General features: G+C 35.7%; 2 protein-coding genes across 4 annotated transcripts in view; one reads left to right on the top strand and one right to left on the bottom strand.

The window, feature by feature from the left end:
* Positions 1-26,637, bottom strand: part of LOC145666975 (cilia- and flagella-associated protein 206) — a 224,542-nt gene that overhangs the window by 151,518 nt on the left and 46,387 nt on the right. The window lies entirely within an intron of this gene.
* The window catches only part of LOC145666974 (zinc metalloproteinase-disintegrin-like 4a), a 131,041-nt gene that overhangs the window by 67,257 nt on the left and 37,147 nt on the right, over positions 1-26,637 (top strand). For all 3 annotated transcript variants that reach the window (XM_081734620.1, XM_081734621.1, XM_081734622.1), the window contains 3 exons: positions 170-282; positions 1,649-1,701; positions 19,704-19,868. In XM_081734620.1, coding sequence (XP_081590746.1) covers positions 170-282; positions 1,649-1,701; positions 19,704-19,868 — 331 coding nt within the window. The remainder of the gene's footprint in view (positions 1-169; positions 283-1,648; positions 1,702-19,703; positions 19,869-26,637) is intronic.

The following is a 26,637-nucleotide window of genomic DNA, read 5'->3' on the forward strand; positions in this document are numbered from 1 at the left end:
CCTGTCAAGTCAAGTTGCTGCACTTCTCCATGCTCGAGAAGGACCAACACGTTATTAGGTAGGCATCCCATGACTTTTGGCACTTCAATGTATAAGGTAATATTTACTTATTATCGCATGTTATAATTATTAAATATGAGAAATACCATAACTATTTCTTATCTTTCAGTGGGATTATATTTGATGGCGATGAGATGTATTATTTGGAAAGAGCAAGCCACACAGAAGATGGATCTCATTTCTTTTATAAGCATTCAGATTTGAACACCAGCTACATGTGTGGTAAGAAATAGTTTAGCTATTTTAAACAACAGTTTTAATACGTTGTATACTTAATAAGTTGTATTTATATCATAAAATCATTTTATGCTTTATTACAAACGGGAAGAGCACAGTGTTTTAGTTATCTTAATGACAGGCTATAGCCTAATTGTCTTGACATTTTCACTATGATAAAAAATTTACATTTTATGGAACAAAAGATTACAGGAAGTTATTTTTTATTCATAAATGAAGAGTTTGTTCTCCTTCCTATTGGTTATCCATGCTGCTAGCCAGTCAGCCTGAATGTTTCTGTGGATAATCGTATCAGACAAAGATCATATCCGGTTGCAATGACGTGAACAGACATCGGGAGAGATAGCTGAAATTCAGTTTAAATGTAGAGAAGACTATGTATATTCTATATTCGAAAAGCAAATTGTCCTAAAATGGATGAAACATAACCAAAAATAGCATGAAACATTAAAATCAATTAAAAACAAATATTTCCTCCACTTATCTCAAAAACCAAAAGAGGAAGATGCCTGAAAATCAGCTTAAATGTAGAGGAAACTATGTGGATTCTATATTCGATAAGCAAATTGTCCTAAAATGGATGAAACATAACCAAAAATAGCACGAAACATTAAAATCAATTAAAAACAAATATTTCCTCCACTTATCTCAAAAACCAAAAGAGGGAGATGGCTAAAATTCAGCTTAAATATACAACAGACTATGTAGATCCTGCATTCAAAAAATAAATTGTCCTAAAATGAATGGAACATAGTCAAAGAAAATCACGAAACATGAACAATAAAGTCAATGGTAAATCAACGAAAGAAAATGAAGTCGTTGACATATGTCCAAGATTATAATAAGTGGATGACTAATTGAAAGCTTATTACAAGGGCATAATGAAGAGCTTTAAAATGATGAATAGCACGTAAGGTAAATATGAATAGAACATTATGAAAAGCCAAGTTGTTTGTGTAAAATCAATAATAATGATGGTCTTCGAATTACACAAGGCGCGATGGTTACGTGCTTGTAATATCTCACATCTTGATTTGGAATTTCGATTTAGTACACAACGTAACTTTTGACCTGATCCACGCGACACAGTCTGGTGCTTACGGCAAACTAGATAGGCCTTTTGAGATGTAGTACTTCATAAAATGATCAGGGTTTAATGCTTCTGTAATGATGAAAAATAATGGAAATGTTAGAGTACTTTTATGTCCTATAACAACAAATTTTACCATTAGGGAAAGCTGAAGGAATAGAAATAAGGCTTAAGAGATAAAAAGTGTTCAGCCTATATATTTTGTTATAGAGCCACGTAACTTAAAATTCTAAATGCTACTCTTTCCTGGTTTATTTTCAGGAAATTCAGAACATGGCTTTTTATCAGAGAGGACGTTTAAGAAAATTAAAAGGGTAAGTACAACTAAAAACTAACTGCTAAAAATTAAGTATGAAATACTATATATTAATAAGTAATTTCCAACATTTTAAAGCGGCAACTTCTGGTATTAAGAGAATTGTTTTACATGTATAGTAACATCATTAATGCTGTGTAAACTACTACTAATAAATAATACTGAACTAGTTCTTTTATGGATATTTTTATTTCTTAGATTTAAGATGACTTTATTGCAGTAAACCAAAATCGTATTTCTGTTTTAGACGATACTGTAAAAAGAATCCCTATACTATAAACCCAGAAATCCTATTGAAGTCTTGCTTATATAACCCTATCTTACTCATCTTTTTGGCGAAGATATATTAAGATATGATTGTCAACTGATATACACGTACTCTTGTAGGGGACATTGCGATACAGTTCCTTCCATAATAATCGTTAAAAAAATAGCAAATGTCATATGAATAACGGAAAGTTTACCAATTACTAACAAATTGAATGTCATATTTCTTGTAAAAAGTTTAACAGGCTTTGGAGCTATCCTAGCTAGTCTACATTATGTGCCAGTATTGAAATTATATCTATTTGATTGATAGGGATGTTTCCGAAGTTCTTGGAGTGTCGCTGAATAATATCATAATCGACCATTGCTGAAATATGATAACACAAGGCTACTGTAATAAAAATCTAAGACAAAGTTTAAAAAAAATACAAGTATATATTTTATAAAAAAAATACTCTGTTAAAGGAAAAAAAACTCTGAAATTGCAAATATCATTTTTGTACTGTTATTTTGTGACAATTTAAAAATGTGAATATTAGGTAATGGAAATCTAAATGTAACAAAAGAATTTTTAGTGTCGGGCGATTACGTATCCTCTCGTGTCAGTGGACCTCAGGGTTCAAAATGATGCAATTTATCAAATATAAAAAGGTACACTAGAGGACAGAGGGCATATTAGGACTCAAAACAAAAACTCCCAATAATCGTAACTCGAAGAATGGGTGGACGACGGAGAACTGGACTCAAATCCTGTTTAATGTAAGTTGTATTTTTCATTCACAAAACACTGTTACTTTTGGTGGCCCAAGCTTTTAGTTTTGGTTTCCTGCAATAAAGTTAAGCCTCAAAATTAATGGCTATCTCTTTTTATATGTAATCATTAAATTGATTTTTGTAACTGCCTGTAAATAAAACATTGCACTTTGGCAAAGGGGAGAATAAAAACACTTGTCTGTCTGAGTTGGTCCTCCCCGATAAACACCACCTTTACGAAGACACTTATGTGTCGGGTGGGGAGGATTGCGTGTTACAGTGAAATTTAGAGCTGTGTCGGTGGTAGTTCACTATCAGAAGGGCCACCCCTACCGAATTGGTCTAAATGGAGTAGCCACACGAAGAATGTTCTGGGAGAAGGCAGCAGTTCTCCAGTAGCCAAGTTGGCGGAAATCATAGTGATTGGTACGGCAACTTGGACATTAGTCCCAGGCGTGGTCAGAGTGACTTTAACGGCTGGGATACTGCGGGGTGGAAGGCAACGGGAAACCACCACTCTATTTTCCCTAGTTTGCCGGCAGCAAAAAGAGAACATATGAACAATGGTCTTTCGCAGGTCAAAATGTAGTTCCGGAGGTAAAATATCCCCCCATTCGGATCTCCGGGAGGGGAATGGCTTGGGAAGGACTATTGGACGAGAAAGTAATAATGGGGGGAAGACAAACAGAGAAAGAAAGACAAGGAAGAGCAAAAGGTTTAGGATAGGGACATGGAACGTACGTACTATGTTACAGGGAGGAAAATTAGAAAATCTTAAAGAAGAAATGAAACAAAATAATTTAGATTTGGTAGGAGTTTGTGAAGTTAGATGGGAAGGTAATGGGGTATTGAACAGCGAAGGATATAGAATGTTTTACTCAGGTAATGAAAAGGGCGGTCATAATGGCGTAGGAATAATTCTTGGAAAGCGCTTAAAGGAGAAGGTAGTGAAAGTAGAGTTTATTGATGATAGAGTTATGATGTTAAGACTTAAAGGGAAAACGAAGGATCTAGTGGTGATACAGACATATGCACCGACGACTTCGCATGCAAATGAAAAATGAAATGAAATCTTTGAGTTTTACGTCCCACGGTTATGTCGGTTAGGCTAAAGGAGACGGTGATTATGAGAGATAAGTGAAATGGTGGAATGAAGAAAGTGGGAGGAAACGGGAAACCCCGAGAAAACCCACGAGCACGGTGTTTGTCCACCACAAAGTTCACTTGGCGGGGGCTGGGATCGAACCCGGGACCCCAAGCACCAGAGGTGAACGCTCTACCACTGAGCCACCGCGCCCCCTCGCATGCAAATGAAGAAGTAGAGGAAAATTATGAGAAAATAGAAGAAATTATAGATAGGGAGAAGAAGGGTGCATGCATAATTCTAATGGGAGATTTCAATGCAGTTGTGGGAGAAAAACAGGAAGGTAGTATCGTAGGCAAATATGGTTTAGGCGAAAAAAATGAAAGGGGAGAGGGACTGGTAAATTTCTGTAGACAGAATTCACTAGTAATTGGGAACACTTGCTTCAATCAGCACAAGAGAAGAAGATATACATGGAAATCACCAATAGACGGCGGAAGATATCAGATAGACTATGTTATGATTCAGGACAGGTATCGGAATAGCTTAAAGAACGCGAAGACCCTTCCCGGGGCTGATATTTTCTCTGATCATAATCTTGTGCTGGCCGAAGTAGACTTCAACTGAAAAATGTACGCAGAAGAAAAGTAGGTAACAAAGTGTTGAATACTGAAAAGTTGAAAAATGAGGAAATAAGAAATCTTTTCGCTGAAAAATTCGAAGAAAAATGTTCAAACGAGGAACGGATAGGCGCAGGTAGTAACGCACGGTGGGAACATATTAAGCGTTGCTTACAGCAGGCTGCAGAAGAAGCAGTAGGTTACCACGAACACAAAACTGCTAAGAAACCATGGGTTACAGAGCAGATGTTGCAGAAAATGAGGGAGAGGAAGATGTGGAAACAGGTTGATACAGAAGAGGGCAGAAAGATGTACAGAAAGTTAAATAATGAATTACGAAGAGAAACAGACAGAGCGAGGGAAGAGTTTTACAAAAGAAAATGCGAGGACATAGAAGAATTAGAAAGAGTTGGGAAATATGAGGAAATGTACTCCCATGCGCAAAAAATATTGCGCGTATACTGTAACTCACGATTTTTCGCAATTATTCCATTTTCCTTATGTTTATGGGTAAAATTTAGTTATTAGTATGTGGAGATAATAGAAAGCAATCCATCTAAGGTAGAGATGCAAGGGCTCGGAAAAAAACCGGCTTTTTTGGAAAAAAAACTCGGTTTTTTCTGCTTTGCTTTTTTGCTTCGGAAATTTTGGGCTTTTTTCAAAATACTGCTTTAAATTGATAAAACAGACTTTGTATCGCTTCTCTATAACACAAAAAATCATTTAATTAGTGGTTGATGCTGATAATAATATAAAACATCGAAAATTAGCTATGAATTTCGAAAAAATATTTCAAACAATTTTTCTTCAACATATTTACATTATGAATTCCACAGGATTAACCAATGCATATAATAAGAATTTTTTAACCTCCTATATACAAAAGTAAGCAGAGTTGGCAAGAACCGTGGTTGTTTTTGAAAATACCAAAAACCCGTTTTTGGGGGGATGTTTAAACCAGGCTTTTTTGACTTAGATTTTTTGCTTTATGTATTTATATTACATATTCACAGAAATAGCCTAAGTTTGTTTCGCCTTGATGTTATTATGCAACAGCGGGGTTATGCCGGAAGAACTCCCATAAGCTTAAAGAAGTGCGGTCAGTAAATTTCTTAAGTTGAGAATCTCCCGCCCTAGCCATTGGGAAAATCCCGTCATTACTTGAAATGGAAGACAATAACGGGAAAATCCTGTTATTGCTTTGCATGTAAAATTTAAAGGTCAACGTACCATAATCAGTACGCTAAAACTGAGGTATTAAATTACAAATTTAGTACCGGTACGTAGATATCATTGAAAGTCCAATCCAAGCTAATGTTGGAAGCTACGTAGGCAATCGATAAATTTTGCCAATTTCTATCAATATATTTAAGCAATATTGGCTTCTTTATAAAACAACACGCATTTAGGCATGTAGAAATATACAATTTGGTTTGTTTCGTATATTTAGGCTTAACATCCTTACGAAATACCGAGGTTATCAAGGAGAAGACTTTCGCTTAAACTGACATCCGAACCGCTACTTGGGTTACGCATGAAAGAAGGATTGTGGTTCGACCGAGAATTGAACATGGGACACCTTGATTAAAAGGTGAAAGGGAAATAAAACTATTGCAGGTAGTTTGATATCTGGAAACGTTACCATGAAGTTCACACGATTCGCATTTTTCATTCTTTTTATTTTTGTGGTTTAAACCAGTTATTAAAAAAAAAGTTGGTGTAAATCAACCAACCCTAAAAAGTAAACACTTCTTTTTAAAGAATACACAAATAACTAGCAAAATAGTATGTAGTATTTTTACTTCAAAATATTCCATACCCTCTTTTTGAAACAAAATAAAATTAAAATAAAACATAAGAGAAATACTTAGATTTATATGATACACTTAAAGGCTGCACATCTAGAGCTTTTGGTTCTGTATATTCTTGAAATTCTACAGTTAAGTTTTATAGAACCACCATCACAGTTTACCCAATCCTCAAGTTTTCTGAATTTTTAACAAGAGGGATTCAACATATCATTACGGAACTCCCCCCCTTCCCCCCCAAAAAAAGACTACGGAATATATTTAAGTTAAGCTAAATACAACTGCACAACAAACATGACTGAGTGATTAGCTTTTGCGCTTCTATCGGGAAGTCCGGGATTCAACCAGCATTCGACCATTCTGACAAAGCTTTTCTTCATTCCATCTGTGAATGTAGAAATAGTGCGTGTACTGTGAGTTGGGCGACTTCCTTTTTTATTGTTTTTAAATCGTTATTATTACTAATTACCAGCAGTGACGGTTTTGCGAAGGTTAGGGGGGCGGTCTTTCGGACTGAAGCCCGTTCCCCAAAGTTACGGAATGTCTGCAACAAACGAAATATCTATTATTTATGCCTTTACTCATAAACTTTAAGCTCCCGTCAAATAAAAATTACGAGTGTTTAAAAAAACTAAACATTAGTAAGAAACCCTTCCCAAAATACTTTTCTAAATCCGCCACTGATTCTCAGTATAAAATGATTTTTAAAGTTGTATCCGGAAAATTATTGCTAAACATATAAACGAAACGAAATATTAGTTATGCCTGTATTCATAAACTTCAAGCACTTCCCAAATAAAATTAGGACTTTTTAGGAAACGAAACAATCAGAAAAAACCCTCCTAAAGTACTTTTCTAAATCCGCTACTGATTATTTGTATAAATTGGTATTCAAGGTTGTGTCCGGAAAATTATTGCTAAATCACTTCACAGCTACAGTATAACAGAAATGTGGAAGTACGGTTTGACGGATATGTTGAAAAACGTACGCTTTGACGAATAAATAGAAAAAACGGGCAAGTTTAACTTTTGCGCTAGAAGCTAGAGTACTAAAAGCTCTTAGAAATGAAACACGGATGACAAACTAGAGAAGAAAAAAGATGTCGATAACTCAAAAGTTAAAATAAAGTTAAATAGCCTCTAAAATTACCCTCAAATACTACATTCTTCATGTTAGCTTTAATTCGTAAAACATGTGCTCCATCCATCTTGATGGTGAATTTCAGAGCGAAATATCACATTCAGGTCATGGAATTTTTATCTAACTATAGAATATACTATAAGAAAGCTATTTAGATAGAAAAATCATGAAGTTGAAAAAAGCCAAAATTTCCAAAATTCTCGTTTTTTTCCCAAAAAAGCCGGCTTTTTATGTGAAAAAAACCATCGATTCAAAAAAGCCGGCTTTTTTGCATCTCTAATCTAAGGAGATATTTCCAAAAAATATAATAAAATAATAAAAATATAAGCAAAAAACAAAATTATGTTCGGTTTTGTGTATACTGGCAATAATGTTTTCGAGGGATTTTTTGCAGTAGCACAGCACGATTGCAGAGGGAATAACTTTAGTTGAATCAAGGAACTGGAAAGTGGACTAATATATTGCATTTATTGGCTTAAATCTAGGGTGTAAATTGTCTACCAAATATAAATTAGCTTCTGTAACCAAGATGTTATACGGAAGTATAGAAACAAAGAGAAAAACTGTTGTCTTAAGTTTGGAAGTGACATGCTCTATAGCCATGAGCATTTATTTGTTAAGAAAAGGACAGGCAACAAAAGGTAGTCTGTGTGGTCAAGTGGGTAGAGTGGCGGACTAGTAATTCTTATATTGTTTTGACACCAGATCGAATCCCATGCGATCCCATCCAATTTTTTCTTTAAAAAACATTGTAGAAAGTGTATAATTTTTATGTTAATAAGAACCGAAACAATATAATAATGAAATAACTTTTTGTTTTTTCTGATGACGTATTTATTTAGAATTAGTGTATGCTGTTGTATAGCTTCTTTTATCATCCTCTTTTCTTGAAAAAAAAAAAAATTGTCTCCAATAAAGTATGAAAAATATATATAGACAGAAACAGACATCTTAGTATCAAACGTGATTAATCGTGATGAATTAAACAAGTTTCCCGTTGTTAAAAAAGAAAACTATAGAAAATTATTGAATTTGGTCTTTAGGTTTTTAGCATGCTATATATATTCTTTATAAGACTATACTTTATAAGGGAAGATGTGCGATAATACCCACAAATTTAGCTAGTGAGTGAAAGATGTTTTCGGCACAAATATTTTACAGGTTTAGGTGCATGAAACACCAATACGCCATGGTCTCGACCTTCGTTTATTCCACATTATTATCCGACATATCATAGCAGGTAAAAAGCAGCATCAATTGGCAAGAAGAACTGCAAGTTGTGGTCTGTTTTCGATGCTCCGGACTCGATCGCCTAGCACGCCCGTCTATACCATGACTCATACGTCTATCATTCAGTGCAGGCACGTATCCAGCTTTTCTTTTCGGAGGGGGCCCAACACGAATTCTCGTAAGCATGTAATTCTAATGTTTCAAAAATATCAATAATAATAATAATAATAATAATAATAATAATAATAATAATAATAATAATGCAACAGTTCTGTATTTCTCTTAAACGTTTCTTACTTTTCATTTATGAACCGGTCAAACTGCATTGTAACACAAACGAAATCAAAAAATATTTTCTAGAGACATGTAAGGAAAACTGTCTGCTACGTATATCACATAAAAAAATAGCAAATGGCTATGAGTGTATCGTTCTAATACAGTAATGTTATAAACAAAACGGAAACGAAATTATAATCCCATTTAAAAGTGTGCTTTAATTCCACCTGGTTTCAATGGCATTACGGTATATTCTTACAAGTAACACTCCGATTTTGATAAAATTTGGCAGGTAGATACTACACATAAAATAAACGAATACATGTTTCTTTTTTTCTGCGGAAAAACGATTTTAGGGGGCAAAAGCCCCCACCCAAAATTTTGAACATTGACGCCCGAAAGACAAAAACAAGTGGACCAAAGTGAACGAAATTGTGCACAGATATGGCAGACGTAAAATGAAGGAATACGTGTTTTGTATTTTCCTGGAAAAAACGGTTAGGTGGGGCACAGACTCCTCCAAACCTTTGATCACGAAATATCAAAAGTGCTAGTAACAATATGTCAGATGTGTGTAAAGGACGAAGAATTCCAACGACACTTTGTGTATATACGATACGCAAAAACTAAACGAATTCCTTTTTTTTTTTTTATTTTCTGGTGAAAAAATGGCTTTTGGGGGCAAAAGCCTCCATCCAAAATTTTGAATGTTGATGCCCGAAAGGCAAGAAAAAGTGAATCTAAATGAAAGAAATTGTGCCCAAATATTGTAGACGTAAAATGAGGGAATACGGGTTTTGTATTTTCCTGGAAAAAAGAAAAGAAAAACGTTTGGGTGGGACACAGACCCCTCCAAAACTTTGATCGTGAAATATCAAAAGTGCTAATAACAGTATGTCAGAAGTGCCCAAATTTACATGAAGAATTGGAACGACACATTGTGTAGGGACAATACACAAAAAACAAACGAATACGGTTTTTTTCTGCGAAAAAATGGTTTTAGAGGGAAGAATTCCCCACCCAAAATTTTGAAATTTAAGGCCAAAAAGGCAACAAGAAGTGCACCGAATTGGATGAAATCGTGCACACATATTCTAGACGTAAATTGAGGTAATTGTGTTTCGTATTTTCCTGAAAAAAAAAACAAAAAAAAAAAAAACGGTTGAGTGGGGCACGGATCTTCTTAGTTGGTTATTACGAAATATCAAAAGTGCAAATAAGTATACGTCAGAAGTTCCTAAAAGTATGGAGAATTGCAACGAAACTTCGTATAGGGACAATTTGCAAAACAATAAATGAAATGTGTTTTAATTTGTACGGAAAAACAGTGTTGGAGCCTAGAGCCACTCCGAAAAAAAAAATATTACCGTAAAAGTGCAGGAAGGAGTGGACCGAAGCAAATGAAATTGTGTGTAGATATTGTATAGACTGTATGTAAAATAAGGACTTTCGTGTTTTTAAGATGTCCCTATCAATTTTGGCACATCAACAGCAAACAGGAAATTAATCGGCACGTGTTTTTGTTTATGCGGAAAATCATTGTAAGGGTTAAAGTTGCCTCGTGAAATACTATAAAATACGCTATGCTGTTTGTGATTGTTGTTGATCTGCCAAATTTGAATAAATCTGATGGAGACACTTGTGAAACAGGAGAGGCTTTATTTATCATATCCAATATCTATAGACAATTTCATTGGCTTCGGTCCACTCCTTCCGACACTCAACACCACGGTCTACTCAACAGTATTTTTCTTTTCAGGAAAATACGAAACACGTATTCCCTCATCTTACCTCTACAACATTTGTGAACAATTTCATTCAGTTCGGTCGATTTCTTCTTCCCTTTCGGGCGTCAAATTTCAAAATTCTGGGTAGGACCTTTTGCCCCCTAAGACCGTTTTTTTTTTTTCACAGGAAATAAAAAAAGCCGAATTTGTTTATTTTTTGCTTATTGTCCTAACACAAAGTTTTGTTCCAATTCTTCATGTAAATTTGGGCACTTCTGACATACTGTTATTAGCACTTTTGTTATTTCATGATCAAAGGTTTGGAGGAGTCTGTGCCCCACCTAACCGTTTTTTCCAGGAAAATACGAAACCCGTATTCCCTCATTTTTCGTCTAAAATATCTATGCACAATTTCATTCACTTCGGTTCACTTTTTCTTACCTTTCAGGTGTCAACTTTCAAAATTTTGGGTGGGGGCTTTTTCCCCTAGAACAGTTTTTCCGCAGAAAATAAACAAAAACCGTATTCGTTTATTTTTTGCGTATTGTTCATACACAAAGTGTCGTTGCAATTCTTCATGTCCTTTACACATATCTTACATGTTACTAGCACTTTTGATATTTCATGATCAAAGGTTTGGAGGTGTCTGTGCCCCACCTAACCGTTTTTTCCAGGAAAATACAAAATACGTATTCCCTAATTTTACGTCTGCAATATCTGTGCACAATTTCGTTCGCTTTGGTCCACTTGTTTTTGCCTTTCGGGCGTCAACTTTCAAAATTTTGGGTGAGGGCTTTTGCCCCCTAAAACCGTTTTTCCGCAAAAAATAAAAAAGCACTTATTTGTTTACTTTATGTGTAGTATCTACCTGCCAAATTATATCAAAATCGGAGTGTTACACTGGGGAAGTGTTACTTGTTAGAATTATAACAACAACGCATTGCCCACAGTTTGAACACTGACTCAAAGTAATCTGATATAAAAGAACCTCAAAAGGAAAAATGTAGGTTTATTAAAAAGTGTTTGAGGTTTGGAAAGGGACAGCTTCCAGGACCTCACGCTGGATACGTCCCTGAGTCAATGCATTATATTTGTTTCTTGCAAAACATGATTATTAGATGAGTAATATGTAAAATTATATCATAGTTTGACTTTTAATAGGTCTTTCCTTAACACACCCATATTATCCGGCATTCTGCCTGTCTGTTTTATGTCGGATAAACGAAACTCTACTGTATTTCCAAAGATAGCATATACACAGGGGCTAGCGGTCTGCACGGGCCGGAATTTTTAGAACGGACCCTGCCCGTCCCCTTTAATTTATAATCTATAGGCATTAGCGGATTAAGGGCGGAGCCAATGGAGCCCAGGCTTCGGGACCCCAAGCTCAGAGGGCTCTTTAAAATCCCTCTGTTTAACAGTAAAATATAGTAATCAACTTATATTATAGGCTCCAGACCAATGCTAATTTTTTTCCGCTCGTTACGCTCGCGGTATCGCTAGATTTAAGTCTTTCCATCAGCAGCATTTAACTGTTAATAATGAATGCAATTATTTAATTGTTAATAATGGATTTAACTAAACTAATTATTGTAAACTTGGAGCACATTCAAATATTACAGCATAGTTCTCGGCTGTGGAAGGCTGCAAAGAAAATTTATGCACTGGAACTATTCTTAACATAGGGCCCCCTTAAAATAGTCGGCTCTAGGTCCCCAAAAGCCTTAATCCGCCCATGTCTATAAGCAATATTTCACGAAAAGCATGTATTTTTTAACAAATGTGTTTGTCATCAAGTTTTCATAAAGTAGTCCCTTTCTACTTTAAGCTATTTCAGAGGCCACGGTGTTTCAGTGGTAGAGCGTTCTCCTCTTGTGCATGGAGTCCTTGGTTCGATCTATGCTCGCGCCAAGTGAACCTTGTGCTGGACACTGTGTGCGTGAGTTTTCTCGGGGTTCTCCCGTTTTATCCCACTTTCTTCATTCGACCATTTCATTCATTTCTTATCATCACTGTCTCCTTTAGCCTAGCCGGCATAACGTGGGACGTAAAACTTAAAGGTTTCATTTCAAATCATTTCAATCAAAAAACAGTTGTAGGAAGTATGTCATTTCGAATAAAACAAACTACTATATACAATTCTGAGTATATTATTCTTTTATGAAATTCTCGCGAACCTTATTTCTAAATCGAAGGGTAAGAAGACTAAATTCACTCTCTTATTGTTATAGATCCATTTCAATTGAAGCAGTTGGAATAGTTGGAAAAAATTAAAAAGCCATACCCTATATTCCAGTGTGGCACAATTGGTATAACGCGGCACACTGGTGTGTCTAGCAAAGTGAACAGTGTGACGCAAACTGTTTCCTATTATTTGCAAGAATATTTGTCGAGTTTCTGTTATTTATTATTATTATTATTATTATTATTATTATTATTATTATTATTATTATTATTATTATTATTATTATTATTATTATTATTATCAACGATTCTTCCATGGACAGCTGTCTGTATACGGTTAAGCAACCACAAGTATCACATTGAGGGATAATGCAAAAGTCTATTTGCTTGTATATTCTATCGGGAATAACTGCATCCGTCTAGAAAGCTAGGACTAACAACAAAGGGATCCGATGTTCTGACCGCACACCGCCCCAAATCGTGAGTGCTACAAGTTCTCTTCTACGCCTTAGCACAATAAGGGCTGTTGCGTTAAGGGAGAGAGAGAAACAACTTAATTCCATTGCAGTTATATGCTTATTAAATGTTAACTTATGTTTATAAATTATGTAAATGATCGTATCGTTTTCTGTTTATTATTATTATTATTATTATTATTATTATTATTATTATACATTTCTTAATAGGTTGATTGCCACGTGTATGGAATTCCATACACACGGCTCTCCTGTGCAGCAGAACGTGATGATTTTCCATACGCAAACAATGTAGATATTCCAAGTTTGTTGTGTTCGTTTTATAGGTGTGTATGTAATTAGATACATATGGCGTAGAAATCAAAATTTAATATCCATGCCACGTATATGCAAAACCATACACAAAGAAATTTATGAACAAAGACATTGAGTTTCAGTTTATCGTCTCGTTCAGCAACGAAGCTATATGAGACTTCGGCCTACTGATTAACGTGGACTCTAAACCACGTGAGCTCTCGCCGGGAATCGAAGCCGTGTCTTCCACGCCAAAGGCGCATGCGCTAACCGCATATCCACTAAGGAGCTCATGAACAGAGACATTTATGGGCTAAAACAAAGGCGAAAACAAAGATGTGTGATGTGATTTTGAGTTTATCGTCTCTTTCAGCAGCGAGGCTATATGAGACGTGGACCTACTGATTAAAGTGGAATCTGAACCACCTGAGCTCCCGCCGGCTGAAAACAAAGAATGTTCATTTCAATGCAAACCTATGTAGGCCTACGGACTTCAATATTCGCCCTCAAACGAAAGTGAAGACTATCCATGATTCGCAGTATTAAACTCTCTCTCACCTCTGTATTCTCCTAACATGTCTCCCAGCGATTACGACATTTTTTGGCGTCTCAATCACTTCTTATGTTAGTAGGATAGCTTTACCTAGAGGCCACTGATTAACCTGGCATTGTATTTTTCACTTTTTTACCTTTGGAATTGACAATCATCGTTTGGACATTTCAGTCGCACCTACCTAATATTAACAATGTTTCTACGATAATTTCGTAACATTGTATTATTTCTTTGTTGATTAGCTTGGTTAGGCTTATTTAAACACTTTTTTTCTTTGCACCGACGTGTAACATCTCTTGGACGAAAATACACTAGCTCTCACTGGAAATCAAATCCAGAACCAATGCACTTGAACCATTTGACCACAACAAGGCACATTTAAAAAGAGGTTTCGATTTTGTTCGGAAAATTGTGATTAGGTGTAACATTAAAAATACATTTAAGAAAGGGTACGGAGCAAACGCACTGTACTTTCTCGCTTGAATTTCTTACACTGACTCGTGTTAGGCTGCAACTATTATTGAAATATTTATTTGGGAAATTGCGAATAAAATAATATTTTGGAAAACTTTGCTAGAAGAAACTTCAGGCCCAAAAATAAAGTACCCATTGGTCATATTTTGGTTAGAAATAACTTGATCCATATATTGGAATTATTAAGGATATAATTGTATGCGAACTATAAGCAAAAGCGTCTGAGTAATTTCTGAGAAAATCATGAAAAAAGTCACCCCAAGAATAAATTATCCTTTGTGGATCTTTTCAGGACAAACAAGCTATGCTATATTGTTAGTGTTTTCATAAAACATTTATTTATGAAATACGAACACAATCGCCTGAGTCGTTCTTGAGAAAATCGCAGGGTAAAACTTACTGTCAAAAGTATTATACCACTTCTAGATTTTCCGGATGAGGGAATTATACCATATAGCTAGGTTATTTATGTAACATGTATTTATAAAATATGAACAACAAACATCTCCTGAGTTGTTTTTAGGAAGGTCATCGTTAAAAGCTTACCCCCAAAGGTAAACTCTTCTATCTGTAATTTTGACAGTATATCGAATAATTTTTAAGCAAATCGTCGGGAAAAATTTCACTGTCAAAGTAAACTCTCTCTTTCGGATTTTTCTTTTTGGAACAAGCGAGTTATGCATATTGTAAGAGTGTTACAGACAATATTTTTACTGAAATTAGAAGAAATTTGTCTCAGTTATTACTGAGAAAATTGTCAAAAAAAATTCCACCCTTGAGAAAACCACTTCTTCTGTATGTTAACGGAATAAACGATTTATGCTGTATCTTAGTTTATTAATGAAACATTTCTTTACGAAATATGAACAAAATTGCCTGAGGCATTAATGGGAAAACCATCGGGGGAAAGCTCACCCTAAGAGTAAACTACTCCTTCGAACGAGTTGTCATATTGTTAGGTTATTAATAATACGTTTATTTATGAAATGTGGTTGAGAAAATTGTGGAAAAAGAACGCATACCATACAGTAAATTACACCATATATATTTTCTCAGAAAAAATATTCATATACGGTGGATATTTGTTAATAAAATATATATTTATAAAAAGTAAATAAAATCGTCACAGCTTTTTTTCTTGAGAAAATTGAATTATTTTAAATTTTAATCCTTCAGTAAATTACCCTTACTTTTAGGTGTCGAAGGATATAAAATTCGAAAGATAGTATGTTATTAAAACGTTATGTCTAGAATTCGGTCCAGATACGTTGAACAGTATGGCCTCTATTTGAGTGCATGTAAAAGCGTGACGAACCGAGAGACGAATAGATGGACAGACATCGAAAAATATTTTTTTCGATATGTAGGAGCATTGTAGCTTGAATTCATTGAAATCTGGTATTCGGTTTTTATAACTATCACCACACTTTCTTCTTTCGTCGCTCGACTGTGAAAACGAATAGGCCTATACCGACACGTAAGGTGATAATTTGTAATCCCAAAAATTTAATTTGTTATGTTTAATGTGTTGTCACGCTAGAAAAAAAAAAGCTTATGCATGTTACATCATTTTATTATCAGTTTTTCACGCTACTGTATAATTCGGTATGATTATAATTAATACCCATGGCATCTTTTGGAAGCATTCGTGTTCCTCACAAATAGAGCTGTTAATTTAGTTTTGTTTAAAGAAAGCATCCTTTATTTCCTTACACAGACTTATGATTGCATTTGTTGCATTTGTGGATATGAAACAAAAGGAGAGAGAGAGAGAGTCAATACTCTAAAAAGAAACACACACACTGAAACACTAGAACAGTAATTTAACATCAGCTTTTTTTTTTCTTCATGACAACGAGCTATCGCTGTGACTGTGTTCGCCACGCTGTGTGTAAGGCAGCAGGTCGCGCATGTTTTGTTTTTTTACTGTTCCTGACTCACAGACACTCGCAGTGAGTTGAAGTTACTTCTGCTGACGGAGAGGGAATGATTAAGCATATCATACCATAAACTGAAAACAATCGCTATTAGTAATAATACACTAATTCTAAATAAATACGTCATCAGAAAAAACAAAAAGTTATTTCATTATTATATTGTTTCGGTTCTTATTAACATAAAAATTATACACTTTCTACAATGTTTTTTAAAGAAAAAATTGGATGGGATCGCATGGGATTCGATCTGGTGTCAAAACAATATAAGAATTACTAGTCCGCCACTCTACCCACTTGACCACACAGACTACCTTTTGTTGCCTGTCTTTTTCTTAACAAATAAATGCTCATGGCTATAGAGCATGTCACTTCCAAACTTAAGACAACAGTTTTTCTCTTTGTTTCTATACTTCCGTATAACATCTTGGTTACAGAAGCTAATTTATATTTGGTAGACAATTTACACCCTAGATTTAAGCCAATAAATGCAATATATTAGTCCACTTTCCAGTTCCTTGATTCAACTAAAGTTATTCCCTCTGCAATCGTGCTGTGCTACTGCAAAAAATCCCTCGAAAACATTATTGCCAGTATACACAAAGCCGAACATAATTTTGTTTTTTGCTTATATTTTTATTATTTTATTATATTTTTTGGAAATATCTCCTTAGATGGATTGCTTTCTATTATCTACACATACTAATAACTGAATTTCACCCATAAACATAAGGAAAATGGAATAATTGCGAAAAATCGTGAGTTACAGTATACGCGCAATATTTTTTGCGCATGGGAGTACAAGGAGGTGAAATCTATTGAATTTCGGAGGAAACAAGGGGGTATTATGATGGCAGTAGAAAATAAGAATGGGAAGGTAGTCAGCGAGAAAAATGAGGTCATAGGAAGGTGGAAAGAATACGTTGAAGACTTATATGAGAGTAGGGATAGACCGTGTAGCATAAATGTTGAAGTGGAAAATGAAGTAGGCGAGGATGATAAAGGATTTAGTATTCTTCGGGGTGAGTTTGAAAAGGCTATATCCGAGATTAAGAATGGAAAGGCAACAGGAATAGATAACATACCAATCGAATTCATTAAAAATATAGGAGACAAGGGAAAGAAAGAATTGTGGCGACTATGCAATGAAATATATGAAACAGGAGAATGGCCAAGAGACTTTCTGAAAACGATCATGATACCGATGGCTAAGAAATCAAACCCAAAGAGATGTGAGGATTATAGAACTATTAGTCTCATATCTCATGCAGCTAAAATTCTGCTCCGAATACTGAACAGAAGGTTATATGGAAGAACGAATAAAGATGTTGAGGAAGAGCAGTTCGGGTTCAGAAGAGGCAAGGGCACAAGAGATGCTATTGGATTATTAAGGGTGATCGGTGAAAGATTTATAGAAAAAGGGAAAGAGGTGTATGTTGTATTTATTGATCTAGAAAAGGCTTTTGACCGCGTGAATTGGGAATTGTTGTTGGGAGTTCTAACAAAGATAGGGTTGGAATGGAAAGATAGAAGACTCATAAGAAACTTATACATGAACCAACAAGTAAGTGTTAGGATAGGGGAAGAACTGACGGAAGAGAGTGCAATTGGAAGGAGAGTTCGACAGGGATGCTGCCTCTCGCCAACACTATTTAATGTCTATCTAGAAGAGATAGTGAAAAAGAGCCTACATGATGGTGATGACATTTCGGTAGGAGGTAGAATGATTAGATGTATAAGATTTGCAGACGATATGGCGCTTGTTGCACAATCTGAAAAGAAAATCAATAAAATGTTAGAAAAAATGAGGAAGGGCTTTGAAGAATATGGGATGAAAATAAATGTTAGAAAGACAAAAGCCATGGTGATTGGAACGAAGGGGTCTGTGTCAAATATAAAAGTAGGAGGGGAGAAAATAGAACAAGTGAATAGTTTTCGATACCTGGGTAGTATTCTTAGTAATGACATGAAATGCGAACGTGAAATAAAAGCAAGGATAGGAATGGCGAAAGAAGCCTTTAAAAGAAAGAAAAGTCTGTTTTTTGGGACCTTGAACAAAGAGTTTAGAAAAAGACTCATAAAATGCTTCGTGTGGAGTGTTGTACTGTATGGGGCGGAAACGTGGACATTACGTAAAGGTGACGAAAATCGACTGGAAGCCTTCGAAATGTGGGTGTGGAGAAGAATGGAAAGAATTAGTTGGGTCGAGCGGAAAACGAATGAGAGAGTGTTAGAAATGGTGGGTGAGAAAAGAACACTTTTAGATATTATTAGGAAGAGGAAGAGAAATTGGTTGGGACATTGTCTAAGAAGAGATTGTATCATGAGGGACGTCCTAGAGGGTATGGTGGCGGGAAAGAGAGGGAGGGGGCGAAGGAGACTACAATTAATGGATGATATTAAAACAGAAAGATCATACACGAAGACGAAAAGGTTAGCGGAGGACCGTGGAGCATTGAAGCTTCTCAGCTGCGGCAAGTGACCTGCCAATAAAAGCAGAATACCTATGATGATGATAATTCGTTTTAAATACCATCCAATAACTTAGTAACATTCATCCTCTCAATAAAATCTCGCCACTATATTACCGCATTATTTAAACACTACATACCGCTCGCCGAGTGAAGGGTTTTCACAGACCAGCACTGGGAACTAATTACTTCCACATGCATTTTATTCCTCTGATCTACCTCACTGCGATTATCATTTCTTTCGAGAACCGAAGGAATGTCTGCGTAGTGTACGAATTCAGAACTTAAATTATATAAGTCACGCAGTAGATCAGTGGATAGATTAAGTTCTCAAAAAATTGTTTGAAAATGTCTTGAAAATTTTAGTAACCCACTGGAAGAAATTGTTATATTGAAAAACTACGATGTAACTTAGATAGTGATAAATAAAATTTTAAATTTTAAACGAAAAATCTCAGAACTTTCGAAAAATTTCTCTCTCATTCTGATTCCTAATACTTCCATTCTAGGATCTATTGGGAACAAGAAAGTATTTTGGAAATTCTAATTTATTCTACTTGATCTAAATAAACAGTACTACTAAGTTGCTCTTACAAATAATTTAATTATCATTATTGCATTATGATCTACAAGCACGAATTAAATACTTAAATTAAGAAATTACTGAAAAAAATACTATAAAAATGATTTCGTTTTGTCTTATTTTAGAAGAAGCGTAGCTCTGAAGTGATTGGAGGTCCACATAAAGTGAACAAAGATTCACGTTTCGTGGAACTACTTCTAGTGATTGATAACACAATATACCATGACATGGGGAGAAATTTGGAGGCAGTCTATCAGTTTTCCAAAAATATTGTTAATATAGTCAATGCCGTAAGTACGTTTACATTATTTTTCAGTTGACTTTCTTTTCTTTTTCTTTCTTTTTGTGTATTAGAACATCAGGAAAGTTAACAAACAGGAGACAACTAGACAGTTGCTTATATTAAAGGTGTAAATGTTTTAGAATTTACAGTTCAGCAAAGGTCATCTGGAATATATTACTATTAATACTATTACTTCCCTTCAGGTTTTTACATATTCTCATTTTTACAGAGGCTCGGTAAATCCTTGGGGTATATAGACACAAGGATAGAACAAGAAACAATTCAATCCCTACCAAGAAACCGCCTAATAGTTAGGTAAACACCCTTCAAACTACACCACTATATTTGTAGCGTTCTGAGAAGAACGAATGTAGAACAGTAAAAAAGAAGAAGAAGAAAGTTTTTATAATATAGTGGAAGCGGGACATTTTTTGTTTCATGGAACTTCAGTTTTCTAGGAAAATAATGTTTGTCTTGCCTAGAGATTACTGGAATGAGTTTGGCTATATTAAGAAGATGTATAATAGATATTGTACCAAGTAGTTGAATGTTGAGAATAAATGCATGATCTATCCAACGTGGGAACTATGTTTTTTTGTTATGAATGTTCGAGATCAGACACAATTATTGTCTGCACGTGGATTGGAGTCTGGTGGAAAATATAGTTAGGTTGTTGGTAGCAACTATTAGAGTGTAATTGGTGAAATTACAGCAAAGTACTTAAGCTTCGCAATAATTAGATTTAACATTTTTGGCGCATCAGCGTGGGGCATAGAGTTTCGCATTTTATATATTGCGAAGTGATAGTGTAATTAGTGAAACCACGATGGATAAGTTAATTGCATTACGGAAACCCATTCGTACATTGTATACAAGGACTATCATTAGTGCAAAAGAAGAATTGAAGCAGAGTGATCCGAATGAAGAAAAAGTAAGAGTGTATATTACGAAGTTAAATAGGCTGAGTACAGAACTTGCTGATTACGATACAAAGATTCTAGAGCAGTTGGCAGAAGAAGTAGAAGCAATTGACGTAAGTGTATATGAAAGTGAATATAACAGCATAGAAGAATATAAGTCATTGTTTGACGAAGTGCAAGTGTTATATGAGCAGTTCATTAAGTCTCAGTACGAGAAAAAAAGTGAACAAGGCAGCAGTAATAGTTCAACTGGTTGTGTTAATTCATGCAAAAAACTGAAACTACCAAAATTAGAGCTTAAGAAATTTGGAGGACAGATTAGCGAATGGCTAGGTTTCTGGGGACAGTTTAAGAGAATACACGAAGACAAGGACATTGACAAAGAGGACAAATTTCAATACCTACTGCAATCCGTTGTACAAGGTACCAGAGTCTGGGAAGTAGTAAACAGTTATCCTCCTACAGCACAAAATTACGACAAGGTCATTCAGAGTTTGCAAAACAGGTTCGGTCGTGAGGAATTGTTAATTGAATACTATGTCAGAGAATTGTTAGGGATTTTGATACAGAATGTTTCAAACCAATCCAACAAGCTATCGCTTCCTCGTTTGTACGATAAATTAGAATCACAGTTGAGAGCATTAGAATCGATTGGTATGGATAGTGATAAGTTCGCAGCAGTACTGTTTCCCTTAGTTGAATCATGTCTTCCCGAAGAATTCTTACGAGTATGGTTAAGGTACTCAGGAACTGATACAAGGAGCACTGAAAATGAATCAGTTGTAACGTACAGTGATAAAATGAATCAGTTGTTGAAATTTTTGAAAAATGAAGTGGAAGGAGAGGAAAGAATCGTTCTAGCACAAACAGGCTTCAAGGTATCAAGTAGTAAAACAAGTTACGCAAAGAAGGAAATGAGAATTGAAAACAAAATCCCCACAGCTAGTAATTTGTTGTCAAGTCATAAATTGGATACAGAAGCAGGTAAGAAGTGCTTATTTTGTGAAGAATCACATCGTGAACAGAACTGTTCCAAGGCCCGTGACATGTCACTGGACGAGAAAAAGAAAGTTCTTTTGCACAATAGATGTTGTTTTTTGTGTTTTCAGCCGTATCATCAAACAAAGTCTTGTAAAGTGAAGGTCAACTGTTTTAAGTGTAAACGAAATCATTTTTCTGTGATGTGTCCAGTGAGTGAGGAAAGAAAAGGTAAAAGTACCGGTGATTGTAAAGAATCGAAAACGTGTACGCTTACAAACCAAAATCACTGTGATCAATATTTATTACAAACTGTGAAAGTAAAACTGAATGTGAACGGACAAATGCGTGAAGTAAGAGCTTTAATAGATAATGGTTCTCAGCGCTCTTACATTCTGAAGCGGGTCGCAAGAGAGCTGCATCTTAAAACCCAAAGAAAAGAAACCGTGAAACATATGTTGTTTGGCGGAGTTGAAACAAATAAGGAACAGCACAATTGTTATACGATCACTGTCTGCGACATGCAAGAAAAGTTTTCATGTGAGTTAGAAGTGTTGGAAAGATCTGTTATTTGTGTTCAAATACCAAGTTTGAAACCAGGACCATGGGTTGCAGAAATGAAAAGAAACCAAATTTGGCTGTCAGATTTCGGAGGTCATGACACAGAAATAGAATTATTGATCGGTGCAGATGTGGCTGGTCAACTTATGACAAATAAAGTGCATAAGTTAAAATGTGGATTAGTTGCTGTTCGAACGTTGTTAGGCTGGGTTATGATGGGAAAGGTCCCGATAAACAAACAAGATAGCTGTCATGAAGTTTCAACATTAAATGTTATTTCACTACTGACACAGAATGCAAAGATATCAGATTTGTGGAAGTTAGACACATTAGGAATTTTGGACCCAACAGAAACAAAATCCAGAAAAGAATCGGATGAAGCGGCTTTGAATCATTTTAAAGAAACTGTACGAGTTAATGAGGAGGGACGGTACGAAGTCAGTCTTCCATGGAAAGTTTGTCACCCAGAACTACCTGACAACCGAATACAAGCAGAAAATAGATGTGTTTTGGTTACAGAAAAATTAATTGTAAATGGAAAGTATGAAGAATATGAGTCCGTGTTCAATGAATGGTTGCGAGATGGAATAATCGAAGAAGTGCCACCAGATGAGGTTACAGATTCAGGATATTATCTCCCGCATAGAGCTGTTTTCAAAGAAAGATCAACGACAAAAATTAGACCAGTTTTCGACGCTTCGTGTAAAGTACGAAATTCACCTTCGTTGAATGATTGTTTAGAGAAAGGTCCCAACCTTGTGGAGTTGATTACTGACATTTTATTGAGATTTCGAGAGCATAAAATAGGGGTAATATCTGATATTAAAAAAGCATTTCTACAGATAGCTGTTAAAAAAGGGGATTGTGATTTTTTGAGATTTTTATGGTGGAGAAATTTTGCTGAAAGAAACGTAAAAGTGTACCGGCATCGTAGAGTAGTTTTTGGTGTCAATTGTAGTCCATTTATGTTAAGTGCTGTTATACAGTTTCACTTAGAACATGTTTCTTCAGAGTACAAGGGTACAGCTAAAAAGTTGAAAGAATCATTTTATGTTGACAATTGTGTTACATCAGTGCGTAATGAAGAAGAACTCACCTCATTTATTGAACAAGCTAAGAAGTTATTAGCTGAAGCACAATTTGATTTACGTGGATGGGAATATAATAGTGTAGATGATAACAGTGAAAATCATGACAGTACCAATGTTCTAGGCATGTATTGGAACAAACAAAAGGATGTTATTATGTGTGATCTGAATAGTTTAAAAGGTGTTGAAGAACCTGTGACCAGAAGGAAAATGTTGGCGGTAGCTCATAGCATATTTGATCCATTAGGATTCCTGTCACCTGTGACTTTAGTACCTAAACTTTTGTTGCAAGACAGTTTCCGTAAGAAAGCAGGATGGGACGAGGAAGTATCTCCTGAAGTAAAACGAAAGTTTGATCGTTGGGTAAAAGATTTATATCAGTTAAAACAAATAGCAATACCGAGATGTTTGTCGGTAGATGAATCAAGGAAGTCATGGTCTCTGCATATATTTTGTGATGCTTGTCAGTATGCATATGCTTGTGTTGTATACTTGAAAAGTGAACATAATGGTAAAGTTGTAGTCCAGTTGGTAGCCAGTAAGGCACGTGTTGCTCCTATGAAGGACATAAGTATCCCTCGTCTTGAGTTGTTAGCATGTTGCATTGGTGCACGTCTTGCGAATAATATTATTAGTAGTTTGAAATTAAATATTCCCGTAAATTATTGGACTGATTCTACAACTGCGTTATATTGGATTCAAAAGAACGAACCATGGAGTGTGTTCGTGTTCAATAGAGTCAAGGAAATTCGTTCGTTGAGTGACATAGCGTGTTGGAGACACGTACCTGGTAATTCTAATCCTGCGGACCTTCCCAGCAGAGGTTGTAATGCCGCAACTTTTGTGAAATCCCGTTGGTGGGAGGGACCGGATTGGTTGAAGTTAAGAAAACCTGATTGGCCCACAGAAGAAAGCGCTTGCGACAAAGTTGAAATAAATAAGGAAAGAAAGAAGACAGTAGTTGCGATGACTGTACAGTGCAAAGATGTGTGGTATTTGAGACGTTTCTCCAAGTATCAAAATGTGTTGCGTATGATAGCGTGGATGCGCAGATTTATTATAAATTGTCTGACTGTACCGGTTAACAGAAATGTCGGAGAGTTGACTGTACAGGAGCTCAACGCTGCAGAAAGGCGGTTAATATACCTCATGCAAAAAGAGAGTTTTAATGACGACAGTGAGAAATTGAAGACGTTGATGACTTTCAAGGACGAAGAAAACTTGATCCGAGTCAAAACGAAGATTGTTAGAAGAGATGATAAAGAGAACTTCAGGAGTCCATTTGTACTTCCGTCAGATCATGAGTTAGTTCACAGAATGGTTATGGAGGAACATGTTAGGATGAACCATGCAGGAACCCAAATTTTATTATGTAAGCTAAGAGAAAATTACTGGATATTGCGCGGAAGAAAAACTGTACGGAATGTAATTCGAAAATGTGTCACATGTAGGAAACAAGACGCTGCAAGAATGACTACAGTTACAAGTCCCTTGCCTGATGATAGAGTGCGTGATGCCTTAGCATTTGAGATAACAGGAATTGATTTGACAGGACCGCTTATATTGAATGATGGAAATAAGGTTTGGATAGTGATATTTACTTGTGCGGTGTATAGAGCTGTGCATTTAGAATTAGTGTCTTCCTTGTCTTCCTGTGAATTCATGTTGGCAATGAGAAGATTTATTGCACGACGAGGTAGACCAAAGGTAGTGTACAGTGACAATGGAACGAATTTTGTGGGCACTGATAATTTGTTTAAGTCTATTGATTGGAAAGAAATAGAACTGAGTTGCTCGGTATATAAAATTCAATGGAAATTCATTCCCCCAGGAGCTCCATGGTGGGGTGGATGGTGGGAGAGAATTATACGTACCTTGAAAAATCTGTTGCGAAGAACACTAGGAAGAGCTTCCTTAAATTTTGAGGAGTTGTCTACTGTTTTATGTGACTGCGAATCCGTAATTAACTGTCGTCCTTTGACGTATATATCTGAGGACACTGAGGATTTTGTTGCTTTAACACCCGCTATGTTCATACAGGATGTTCAAGAAGTTGGAGTGCCTGACTTGGACCGAGTGGAAGACGCATTATTGATCAAGAGATACAAGAGGTTGAGTGCTATTAGACAACAATTGCGAGACCGGTTCAGAAATGAGTACTTAAGTCTGTTGGTGCAAAAGCAATGGGATAAAGGACATGGTAGAGAAGTGCATCTGGGAGATGTTGTTTTGGTAGCAACGGAAGATAAGAAAAGAATTAACTGGCCACTAGGGAGAGTTATAGAATTGTGTCCTGGTGTAGATAGTCATGTTCGAGTGGTAAAGGTGAAAACATCAAGTGGAGTTTTAACTCGACCTATACAGAAATTATATCCTTTAGAGATAGTGTTTCCGACCGATCAAAGTAAACAGGTTTCGTCTAAGACTGTTGAGAAGATCGAAAACTCTGGAACAGGTGAAGAATCGATGGCAGAGCCAAGTGGTGATGAACGAAAAGTAGTCACTAGAAGTGGACGTGTTGTAAATGTTCCATTACGGTATTTGTTTTGATTGCTATTCGCAATCAAAAGGTGGGAGGATGTAGCGTTCTGAGAAGAACGAATGTAGAACAGTAAAAAAGAAGAAGAAGAAAGTTTTTATAATATAGTGGAAGCGGGACATTTTTTGTTTCATGGAACTTCAGTTTTCTAGGAAAATAATGTTTGTCTTGCCTAGAGATTACTGGAATGAGTTTGGCTATATTAAGAAGATGTATAATAGATATTGTACCAAGTAGTTGAATGTTGAGAATAAATGCATGATCTATCCAACGTGGGAACTATGTTTTTTTGTTATGAATGTTCGAGATCAGACACAATTATTGTCTGCACGTGGATTGGAGTCTGGTGGAAAATATAGTTAGGTTGTTGGTAGCAACTATTAGAGTGTAATTGGTGAAATTACAGCAAAGTACTTAAGCTTCGCAATAATTAGATTTAACAATATTATTATTAAGTATTCTGCTTTTTTGAGGTCGTGGGACTAATGAGTTTCTTTCCTTTTCTTTTTTTTTCAGTTTAGGGTTGGGCCTGTAAACGTTTCTTCCACGTTTCTCGATCTTCAGCTTCCACTTTCAAGTCCCAATATTTTCTTATCTTTTTCAAATCATCGATCAGTTGTGTTCTTCTTCTCCCTACTCCTCGCTTTCTTTCCATCTTTCCTTCTTTGGCGGTTTGAAGAAGACAATTTC

This window comes from Thermobia domestica, chromosome 12, assembly GCF_964235325.1.
Source record: "Thermobia domestica chromosome 12, izTheDome1.hap1.1, whole genome shotgun sequence".
NCBI classification, from domain to species: Eukaryota; Metazoa; Arthropoda; class Insecta; order Zygentoma; family Lepismatidae; genus Thermobia; species Thermobia domestica.